This window comes from Propithecus coquereli, unplaced genomic scaffold (genome assembly GCF_000956105.1).
Source record: "Propithecus coquereli isolate 6110/MARCELLA unplaced genomic scaffold, Pcoq_1.0 Scaffold324, whole genome shotgun sequence".
Taxonomy (NCBI): Eukaryota; Metazoa; Chordata; class Mammalia; order Primates; family Indriidae; genus Propithecus; species Propithecus coquereli.
In genome coordinates, this window is record NW_012148886.1 from 1,253,150 (window position 1) to 1,265,551 (window position 12,402).

The 12,402-nt window shown below is 37.2% G+C and overlaps 1 protein-coding gene and 1 long non-coding RNA gene across 2 annotated transcripts in view; both read left to right on the forward strand.

Annotated features, from left to right (window-relative positions):
• Positions 1 to 765, forward strand: part of LOC105815272 — a 1,241-nt gene extending 476 nt beyond the window's left edge. The window contains exons 2-3 of the mRNA XM_012650420.1: positions 27 to 231; positions 345 to 765. Coding sequence (XP_012505874.1) covers positions 27 to 231; positions 345 to 736 — 597 coding nt within the window. The 3' untranslated portion in view covers positions 737 to 765. The remainder of the gene's footprint in view (positions 1 to 26; positions 232 to 344) is intronic.
• A 29-nt stretch (positions 766 to 794) lies between these two features.
• LOC105815275 lies at positions 795 to 2,397 on the forward strand. The gene is made up of 2 exons (XR_001137734.1): positions 795 to 860; positions 2,006 to 2,397. It is a non-coding gene; the product is annotated as an uncharacterized LOC105815275 (long non-coding RNA).
• The last annotated feature ends 10,005 nt before the right edge of the window (positions 2,398 to 12,402 follow it).

Here is a 12,402-nt window from a genome sequence, read left to right on the forward strand (position 1 = left end):
GCGCGGGCGGGGGTGCGCGAGAGAAGGCGACGGGGGCGGCCGGGTGGGACGGGAGGGAGTCCCGGCGGGAGGGCGGGCGGGAGGGGGTCTCCGCGGAGCTCCAGCCAGGGCTGCGGTGCGCCTGCACGTCACGGCTACTCAAACCCAAGCACGTCCCGAAAGCGGTATTTTCTGCGTCTGGGAGGTTTTTGCATCCTCAGTTCCCACCGCTGAGGCTGGCGGCGACCAACTGTAAGAGAAACTCACTGGGAGGCGCGGCAGGGGGGCGCGGAGGACGGGAAGGCGACTCTGAGGGCTGGGAAGTGAATGCTGGACTTGATCGTCTTTCTCTTTCTGCCTTTCAGCACCGACCTGTCGCAGCCAGAGAGCTGTCATTTCAGCACCGGGATTCAGAATTGATCCAGTCCGCAGCGGAGGGGGCACATCCCAGCTCCCGAACTGCTGCGTGTCTCTGGCTGGAACAATAGTAGTTTTTCTCAGCGACGCTGCAATTAACATCTTATTTGTTCTGGCTCCATACAGGCTTTGTCAGGACCGCGGTGCAGCGACCGAGGTTGGGCTTTTGCATTGCTTTTCGCTTGGCAGTGGGATCATGGTGGTGGGGTCTAAACTTTTGTTTGGTTTTGTATTCTTAATGTATCTGATTCTTTTTCAAGTTTCCCTAGTAACAGGTTTGGGGACGGGGTGGGAAGAAACGAGAAAGAGGGGGAGGAGAGCTACCAGATTCTCCATATAGACAGGAAAAGGGGATAAATTTCCACCACCCCTCTACCTTTTTATTATTTATCTGTTTATTTGCTTCCTGGGCAGTTGGCTGACGAAGTATTTGATGAACTAGCTTCAGATACATGCCGCAAAAGGTCATCCGCCGCCCGATTATGTCTCCACTTGTAAACGCAGTTGGTGGTTTGCAAAACAAGTGCTAAAATAGTGCAGTGATGTGGTGGGAGGAGACCATAATGGGTAATTCATATAAAGTGTCGGAGTTTTCCAAAGGGTGAGTTGCTTGAGCGACAGGTGAAGTTGAATAAAGCAATTTTCCATTATTTTTTCTCCTCACTCGTTTGCATTTTTTCTTTCTCCTGTTGTTCCTCTCCCCTGGGGCGATTGGATAGCCAAGAACACCATTTTAAAAGAGGTTGATAGTGAAAACTGGAAAGTGCTGATGATCTTTTATTCATTGGAGTTTGTTTAAAATACTAAAAATTGGCCTTTTACTTCTTAATGCATATTAATAGAGTGACCCTCTTCAAGGCTTTCTCCTCTAAAATGAGTGTTTGTAATAACACCCTGTAAGGGAAACAGTTAATCATTCCCCAGCAGGCTTTAACTATGTTCCCAGTAACAAATCACCAGCAAGAGAGCAGCCTGGGTGGCATTTTGGTTTTGTGTCATTTTTGGTTCATGACAATATTTTTTATTCATTTAAGGAAATGTGAAAAGGAAATAGGGTTTATGTCCAGAGCAAAATTCAAAACGCTGTGTATTAAGCAAACACAATTTCTTTTAAAAACCAAAAACATTCAGCGATACGGAAGGAGAAACACATTTTATTTATTTCAACTTCCGTAGAGATTGTAATCATGATGTTTGCAAGGCATTTTGGTCAATTCTGTTACTTTATCTAGAGCAAAAAAGAGATTTATGATAGATGTGGAATAAAAATGGAGAAAAAGAAAATGCTTTGCATGATTTGTACATAAAAAGGAAAGAAAATAATGTGAGGTTTAGATATACTTCTATTTTACATCTAGTGATTTCATATATTATGTTTTAACACTGTGATTTTGATGTTGCTTAGAAATTATTAAAGTCATGACACAGTGACATAAGAATAACAGCCGAAAGGGACAATTTAAAAGACTTCATCTTAAATGGAAAGGAGCATTCACTTCTAGGATCATTTATATTCAAGTAGAATGCAGGGCAGGGTCAGAAAAGAAAGCCGCCCTTAATAAAGCGCTTCACCCTTCACACTGTTTCCCATAACCTTCATAAATTGTAGGCTACTGAGCTGGCCTGATGATGATCCTGCTGAGATATATTTATAGCAGATGATTTGTGGATGATAAATATGCCAAGCAAGACACAGTCTCCGGTAACTCCAGGCTCGTCTGACTTCCTCAGGGGGTCATAATCAAGAATCACAAAAAGAACCATGTATGGACAATCTGGTCTCTGGACCCTGACAGTAGCACAATCCAAAGCGAGCCAAGGGGGAATCACAGTGTTTCATGTCTGCACTATGTTTCGTGTGAAAGCATTGCTGACATATTGACCCAACAACAAAAAAGAGCAGCAGTTTACATGTCCTAGGTTCCGTGTCCCTTCCTTGCTATTGATATTGGTCTGTTTTCAGGCTTTAATATATTTTTAAAACACCATTTCAAATTATAATTATCAACTTCCATTTGTCTCTTTCACAAGACCATGTGTATGTCCATGCATATGTCTAATGTATACAAACACATACACGTATTCTGTACATATATTATAGATACATGTGTGTATATATGCACATAGTACTTCTAAGTATATACACACATATATGTGTATATACACATAATAGGTAAATATGTATTTCAGGTGGCACATGTATATTTGCGAAGTTTCACTGCATCGCTTTGTATTTTTCTTTAATAAAGTAATATATTTCACCCCAAAACTGCCAAATTAATTGTATAAAGTAATTTTTATTTAAGCTTTCTGGCCAAATTCCAAAAGGACTACCGAGAAATCAGTGTTAACACATCATAACATAAACTTACTTTAAATCGGTCAGGTATCTAAGGTTAAAGTCCTTCAAATTTATCTCTCATATAATTTATCCATTTTATTAAGATTATTTCCGAACGATGAGGTTTCTAAGCACAACTTATTTCTTTCTCGTCTACTGCTATTTTGTGCAAAGTTTAGTACTTCTACATTTGAGAATAACTCCACCCTCTAGGATCATTGCTTAAAATTCATTACCATCTTCTTGCCTCTTGACTCCTTTTTTCATGGTATTTCTGATATTACTATATTACCATATTCTAAATTTTGTAACTTATTTTCAGTTAGGCTTTAAAGAACACAGGTTTATAGATTTTTCCTTCTTCAACATGTTTTAATTTTTTAATACTTAGTGTCTCCAATTATATACATATAAAAAGTCTTTTGGAAATAACTAGTTCCATAATTAAAGAGAATTACTGCAATATCTTCAAAGATATGAACCTTAATTATTTTATTATTTACTAAAATCAACAAATCCTTTAGTATATTCTGTGTTAATAAAATCAACTGAAATAACTTCTTCCCCTTCTTCACTTCTTCCTCCTCCTCATTATTATTATTAAATAATAATAGGAACCAAACTAGATTCCCTTTAGTCTCCATCTAAAAACGAATTGGTCATTTTCTACTTGGATATCCCAGAATGAGAAGTACATGACAAATACTAAGAAATAAAAGGATTGAGTTAGAGTAAAGGGAGATGTGATAGGATAGTTATCCTGGGTGAGTTCGAGTGCAGCCTCATTCCATGCCAACCACAGTCAGAATTTAATTTAGTCCAAAAACCTTACTTGTATCAGGTTTCCATTTTTATCATTATTTCCCCATACAATCACACAAATAAAAATCTTAAATTGGTAAAATCTTTTGGCCCTCAATTCCCAAGGCTTCATTTGTGGCTTCAAGGAAATACCATGAGTAGGTAACATAAAATGTCACATTTGTGTGTTGTATGAACATCTTAAAAAATATGGACTTTAAAAGGTCAAAATATGTGTTTGCAGGTAAATAGGAATTAATCCCCAAATTCTTCCCTTGTCAGCCTATTTTTTACATAAAGTTTCCATATGTTTATGTATGCCGTAATCTTTAATCTCTGAAATTTCAAAGGCATTAGAAATCTAGATTTTTTATTTTTACCCATGAACCTGACACCAATTATATATACCTGGTTGTGGACAAGAAGCTGTGGACCCTCTGGACTTCAGTTATATCACAGAAAAGAACTTGGCTGAATAATGTCTAAGTTCTTCCTGATATCTTCTAAATAAAGGAAGATGTCTCACAAGAAATGGAGGCAGAGGAAAAAAAATGCAACAAAATCCTAGACTAGAAAGAATGACAATTGTTCCACTCAAAGGCTGGAAATGTCTCTCCATTCTATCATAATTTAAAAATCTTCATAGTTATATCAGCTTTACCCTTTCCTACTTGCTATCATCTGCTAATGTACAGACAGCCCTTTCCAATCTTATTCTTTCCCAAATCTGATATTTTTTTCTTAGAATGAGGTCCCATCTACCATTAATGATGACAATAACTAACGGTGTCAGGACCAGAACATTTGTTGACCTTAATCAACACCAGAGATTGCGGTCTATTGATCACCCATTATTTCTGAACTTCCCTGCCTCTCCAGTCCTGTTCCTACCAATTTTGCCTTCTGGATCTCCTCACTTTTTTATACCAACAAACAAGAGGGCAGAATATTCTCTTTACTTCCTCCGTTGACTGAAACCTGCTCCTTTGTAAAGACACAGCACCTCTTCCAGCCACGTCAAGTGGAGGCCACTTATTGGCATGCTTCCTCCACACTCTGATTAAGTGGGTGAGTGGCAAAATTAGTATCCGTGCTCTCTCTTTCTGCTTTCAAATGTTTACTCCTCATTTCACTTTTATATCCCCTTTTTCATAGAGGTTACGCAATCTGCCTTTGCTGGCTTTGCCTCTTCCTCCTTGCTGCCATCTACTGACTTCTAGATTATTGCTTTTCATTCCAAGAATTCATTAGCTGCTGGCTCACAGTTTCCTCTCTACCCAACATCCAATCTTTCTTCTCATCATTTCAACATCCATGTAGATGGCTTATCTGACACGCTGGTTTCTTCATTCCATGTCTGTGCTTTCCTTCATACCAACTCAACCACATCTTCGTTCTGATCTTTGACTAAAAAGGTAATAACCAGTGACAGGTTCAATATTTAAAATATAATTCTCCAATTATCATACAACTTTTTACTTTTGCAAATTCGTCTGCTAAATAACCACATGGAACCAGATTCATAACATTTAGATCTTTAATCCAGTGATTCCACCAATTTGACCTCTTATCTTTGCTTTCCTCCTTATACCCTGTGGTAGGCAGCCTCTAACGTGGACTCACATGATCCCTACTTCCTGGGTTTTATGCCCTTGTGTAATCATCTCACCTGGAGTGTGGGCTAGATTTAGAAATCTTCTTTTATCAGATAAAATATGGCAGTAGTTACAGGATGTCACTTTCAAGTTAAGGTATATAATGCGTGTGTATTCCATCTTGGAAGCTCTTTTCACTCTCAGGTAAGCCAGCTGCCATGTTGTGAGGCAGTCCTGTAGAGAGGTTCAAGTGGGTTTGATTAGAAGATCTTCTGAAGCCTGTCAACAGCCCTGTGAGTGAGCTCCACAGTGTAAGCTTCCTCACTCCAGTCTTGAAAGGACCGCAGCCCAGCCAACATCTCCACTGCAGCTTCGTGAGAGACTTTGAGCTAGAACCACGCAGCTAAGCTGCTTCTGCATTCCTGACCTACAGAAACTGTAAGATACCAAATGTTTGTTTTTTCCAACTGCTAAGTTTGGGGATAAGTTGTTATGCAAAAGTAAATAACTAATATATACCCCATGGATTCCAAGCCTATTATTATCATAATTTACTTACAACAGCCTTCAGCTATCTCCTACATTTTTCTGGCTGGATTACCATGTTTACCGTACTATACGACTGTCCTTTCTGATCCAGGACCCATGCAGCAGAGCATTGTTGAAGAAATTCATACCCTCAAGCAGTCTCATGTCCCTATACATTTATGATCACCAGGCTCACATGGCCTCACCACACTGGCTGCCACCTAAGAGCTCAGTCTCTTATTACGGCTTATGAATATTTTGTAACTTTTATTTGATCACTAAAACACAACACTTCCCCTCAACTCTTCAATATAACTGAAAACTTCTTCATTCTTTGATGACAAAACAGATGGATCAGGGGGAAACTCCCTCATCTTACATAATAAATTCCTTAAATTTATAGAGTCTTCACACATTTTCTCCTTTCTGTCTCGAGGTGTAAACTGCCATTATCTAAGAATCCATCCCCACCACAAATAACTTGGATCTTGCTTCTATTGACTCTCATGCGAATAATGTCTCCCTCTCTCCTAGATCCCTTCGATCAGCATGAATATTTTATAGCAGTACTACCATCCTAAAACTTCTGATCAACAGCCTTTATTTCTCAGTTACTCTTTATAACGTTAAAATGCTGTTATCACATTCACTATACTTCCTTGCTTCCTTTTCATTTTTCGACTCACTCCCTTCTGGCTTCCACCCCCAAAATCCCACTGAAAAAGTTCTTGTCAAAGTCACTAAAGATCTTCATGTTGCTAAGTGGAATGGACAAATTTCTTTTTTTTCTCATTTGACTTCAACTTTTAGCAGCATTTTGAATGCAATGCCCTCCACTTGAAAACCACTGTTATTTTCATTTCTGTTTTGCCATATTCTCCTAGATGTACTTTTACCTCACTGATCATATTCTCTTCAGTGTCTTTTCCTTGTTCTTCTTCCACATGACTTTGAAATGCTGACTTCCTTGGAGATAAGTGTTGGATCTATTTTCCTTATTTCTCTACTATCTCTCTTGTTGATTTAATCCATTCCCTAATATTGAATATTAATATCACCATAAGACTATATACAAACACACATATGAACAGGCCCTCACATATGTATTTCTTTAACCGGGATCTCTCCTCTAAGCTCTAGATTTTTAAATTATCAACTGTCTAATTTGCATCTCTACTAAAGACATCTCACAGCCATCTCAGATTTTGGGTAATTAAAGCAAAACTGCTGATTATGCCAAAGAAATATGTTCTTCCCTCAGTCTTTTTGTTTCAGAAAATGGCATTCCTACCCACCCAGGTATTCAACATGCAAATATGGGAATCATGCTTGCTGCCTCATTTTCCATCATTCTACATCTAATCCCTTGGCAATTATTGTCTGTTCCACCTTGCATTAATTTCTTATGGTGCCATAACAAAATATCACATGTTGGATGGTTTAAAAAACAGAAATGTATTTTCTCACAGTTCTGGAGGCTAGAAATCCAACATCAAGGTACCTACAGAATTGGTTCCTATGAGTCCCCACTCTTCAAATGCAAACGGCTTCCTTCTTGCTGCCTCTTCGAATGAGAGATGGGGAGATGGGCACAACTCAGCTCATGATACATCTCCGACTCATAGAACTCAAATCTCCACTTATTATTTCTTTTTACCCTGCCATCTTTCTTTTTTTAATTTATGCAGTTTTTACCTAGTCCCTTCTACCTGGTATTCAATATTCTTTGTTAATCTACACTCAATCGGTTATACTCAAAGCAAAAAAAAAAATGTGTATTTTTAAAAACAAATGGAAATTTTTTCAACTTCAGCTATATCTCATAGCATGTATAATAAATCCTAAATCTTTAATCATGACCTATTGTGCCCTACATCATTTGACACCTATTTCCCTCTCTGATTTCTTTCTGTGCCACACTTCTGCTTACTTATGATGACATAGCTACATTAGTATTCTTTCTGTGTCACAAAGACATCAAGTTTTTTTTCGTTTTTCTCCTTACAATCTTCTTACAGAAGGATACTTTTACCTGGAATAAACTTCCCTTTTGTCACTACTAGGAAAAACCGTATAGGTCTGCCCTTTTCTCATGGTTCAGGTTTCATCTTGAAAATTCCCTCTTCAGAGAAACTTTTTTTGTTAACCACCCTGTCTAGGATGTTCTCTCCTTATATTCTCTTTCAAAGTATTTACCTATCAGTTTTGTACTACTTACGAATTTCTAATTGTTTTAATTGGCATTCATAAGTTTTTTTTTTTAATTAGCATGTATGCTCTATCATTGTGTACTCCTTCCTAATATAGTGTTAGGCACAGGGTTAAGGGCTTACTAGGGCTTTAGTGAATAAATGAGTTGAAATTTGCATCATGATAAAGTCCATACATTGGCATTAGTTATGGCTATTGGAGAAATATATATTCTAACAGCTAGCATATATTTGTATCACAATTCAGCTAGAGTTCTCTCTTCCCTGGCCCAAGTGTTTTAATTCCTCGGATATACCTCATGTGACGCGGTCGCTAGACTTTCCATTTCTATGACCGTTTTCAATTAAATTTATCTCAGTTGGTTATAGTCCTTTGATGCTGTAAGTAAATAAAATACTCCAGATTTTGGCTATTCAGCATAGATGCAATAAATCTATTTGTTCAATTTGGAGAAATAAACAGTGAGCATCTACTTTGCCAAACTCTGAAGTTACAATTATGAATATCTCATGGTGTCCCATATGAGGAGAATATGGTTTTAAAATCCTTGAACTGAATTATACGTCGTGTATTTAACACACAAATAGTAAACACATAATTCATACAAGATATACTGTAAGACGTTTGGGAAATGGAGGTGATAAGACCTAACCCCTGCCTTGTGATGATTGCCTTTTATTGGTGGATAGCTAATGAACTTCTAGTCACTACTTAATTATAAATTGAAAGTGTGTCCAATGTCTCAGAAAAGAAATATATGAAGTTGTGAGAGGTGTGGAGTCTGTGCATGGTGAGAGAGGGAATGACCTATCGCGGAAGAGCAGAGAACATTTACCTGGAGAAGTGACAGTTGACCAGAGACCTTAAGGATACACACTGTGGGATTCTTGATCATTTCAGGCAAGGGGAACAGATTGTACAAAAATTTTGAGGCAAAACTTTGAAAGGAGAACCAAACACATTTTAGAAAAAGAAAACTAAAATGAAGAAATAAAAAGAACAAAGAGGTCAGTGGCAATTGACAAAGTTGTCAATAAAGATTCTGCTAAATATTAGGATAAAATCAGTGGGTCTTTATCTTAATAAATACCACATATGACTGAAGGATCGTAAGCAGAGAATAATTCCCTTTGATTTACATTTTTAACGATTCATTCTCATTTCAGTAGGAGGAATGGTATGAGGGAGGTAAGACTGAACATGAAGAAACATGTTAGGAGGCTGTTACATAAGTGACAATGGTGGCGTCACTAGGGAAGAGAAGTACCAAGAGACATTTGGAAGTAAAATAAATAGAATTGAATTCAACAGATAGATATAGGGAGAGTGATTAGATCTGGATAAGGACCTCTATTAGTGAATCTTCTGGCTTATATTGAAGTGACAGTCAGATAAAATAGTTTGATCTACTTGTTATTTATTTATACAATTGAAATTTTGATCCTAAGTGTGCATGAGAGAGAGTGATAGAGAGAGAAAGAGATAAGCCATCCCCAAAACATGGTGGCTTACAATAACAACAATCACTTGCTTTTCTCATAAATATGCAATATGAGGAGGTCAGAGGACTTTGCTGGTGGGAGAGTGTGTCTCTTGACACTGCCTTATACTGTTAGCTGGGAAAGTTAAACTGTGTCTGGAGGGCCCACGTCCAGGGTTGCTCCTCATTTGACTGGCGTTTGATGCTAGCTGTCAGCCGCTGGAGGCTCAGTAGCAGCTGCGATGCAGAGGGTGTCAGTATTTCTTTATACAGGACTTTCTACAGTGCCGTGTGGTCTTCAACACAGCATTGCGGCTGTCTTCCATGAGTCAGTGTTCAAAAACACAGGAAAAGAAATCTGTCAGTATCTTAAGGCCTGTATCTGGAAATTGGCACTGCATCATATCTAATGTTATTCTATTAGTCAAATAGTCACTAAGCTTATTCAGATTGAAGGGGGGATGGAGGACACAGGATTGGGTGGGAAGGAGAGAGGAATATCTCTGGTGCTTGACGTAATCACCTTTCTCAATGGAAAGAAGGTTAAGGAATGTGTGGTATGTGGTGCACACTCAGAGGAGAAAGGTTTGATGTTGATTGACATATCCTTGGTGGATTCTAACATTTAAAACAGTAAGTATTACTCCATAATCAATGACATTTGCATATCTGATGTGCTTTCCAAGCCAGTGGCCAGTGTTACATAGGTCAAGTTCCAATACCTATTTGAGTCAGTAACATACAACTAGAATCTCTTCTCCATTCATTGTAAATTTCTAGGGGCAGGGATATGCCGCAGTATCAGCCTTTGGACAGCACTTGATAAATATTTTTCCTCCAGCTCACCACCAATTGAGATTCTTTTAGCTGTTGCAGAATGTTGTTTAAGCAACCAATCCATGTCTTTCCCTTCTCCAGGAATATGACAGATTATTCCAGAGAATTGTAAAAAGATGCATATGCAGTTGCCTATAATATTCTCCTCTATGACGTCTTCGGTGGTAGCTGTTAGATTAAGATTACTGTTTCATAGTATAGCCAGGCTGGTTCCTATTTATCACCATTTTGTTTTCTATAAATCCACAAACCACCTGTTCAGTATCTTATTCCATAATTTTTGCAGAGATCAATATTGAATTCATTAAACTCTGATTTCTAGAAATCAATCTTTTTCCTTTTTAAAACAGAGCCAGCATATGTCATCTACTACTCTATGTTTCCTGGGCCCACATATTTTCCAAGATCTTTCAAAGATCACTGGAAACACTTTCATAAGAGCAGTTACATTTTTAAGTACACTGTGATGCAATTTTTCTAGACCAGGACATTTGAACTAATTTAAAGTACCTAAGGATGCTTTTATTATTTTGTTGATTTCTTGGATATCATTTCACTCTTAAGCATTGTTGGTCCATACTTCAAAGGTGAAATATCATATCCTTTTTGACTGAAGAGGGAATCAAAGTAGAAATTGAGTAATGCTTCTTTTCCTCCATCTTCCGTTATCATTAAACATTCTGTGCCATGAAGGCAGGATCTTTTTCAGACTTCCTGTTATGATTAAACATTTGAATTTTTTTTGTTTGCTTTATCCTTCTATATGTGGCTTGTTTCTCTTTTTCTAATATCCTTAATGTTTTTTTAAAACAATCTCAGTATAAGGGATCCTAATGGTGCGACTAGCTGCCTTACATTATTCTGGTCTTAATAAAAATTATGTATATTATTGATTTTCAGCAATTTATTTTCTCTATATTTAAAAAATTTCTTGAAGATAAAATTAATAGAAATATCAAGTCTTTTGTAGGGTCATTTTTTATTAACGTCCCTTCTGTGTATCTTTAATTTTAATACTATGGAAAATTTGACACTTTCAGTTATGGAGAAGACATTTCTTTAAATAAGTTATTCTTTGATTTTGCTGTGGAAGATTAAATCTTGGGCAGATTTGCCATTCCTGTCGACAGGAATCTTAGTTGCTATGATCTTAGTTGCTTCTTCTAAGGGCAAAATTGGTAAACAACTTCTCAAAAGTTCTCTTTTTGAAAGCTTCCTAACCTACTTAATTGACTTTTTTCAATGTCAACATATGAGATAACTTCTCTATATCCTAAAGCCATTCGGTATTATTGTGAAATTGATGCTGCCCAGATCGCAGGCACAACACTAGGGTAACATCTTAATCCTTAGGACATTAACTATAAAGCAATTATTCAGTGACATAAAAAGAAAAATAAACTGGTAATTTGATACCAATTATCTGATTGCATCTTTATATCTTCATTATAGGAAAGGGAAAGGGATTCAACATGGATTTTATCAATCCTTTTCCCTCTGTGCCTTCCTTGAATCAAACTGAATTAAAAATAGCAAAAACTTCACTTTAATCAGTCATTAAGAGATGAAAATGCAGATCCACATAAATTTATTCGGTTTCCTTATAGGTTAAAAATGAAGTCTCCTCATGGTATAAATGTTACCCTCTAAATAACAGAAGACATAAAAAGAATTTCATGTTTCACACATGCAATTTTATCTTTATTTGTCTCAAAATTTCGTCCTTCATGCTGTCCTCATTTCAGGACCCAAGGTAACAATAGAATATACACTGAGGCTAAATTTTATTAAAAAAAAACATAGTCTAGGAAAAAAAGTCTAGATTAAGCACAAGTATTGACAATGGTAAATCATTTACTTTATCTCCATTTTTCTACATCAAACTTTGTTCACAGAATTATAGAGCAGAATTATGGATTCTCATAACTGTTAGCAACACTAGAAACAATTTACTTCTGTGTTTCTTGAACTTGCTCCATCACCACTGTAAACTAGAGTGTTCACTAAAATGCACATGCCCTGAGCTCCTTCCACAGGGATTTGGATTCTTTCTAGCCTTATATTTTTAACCATGGGCCCAAGTGATTCTTATGATAAGAACAGTTTGGGAAATAATTATATAGTTCAAGGTCCTCAATTTACAAATAAGGAAAGTGAGACACAGACACCAACAGTGAGCAGTCCTATGCAACCAGGTAATGGCAGAGTTGAAA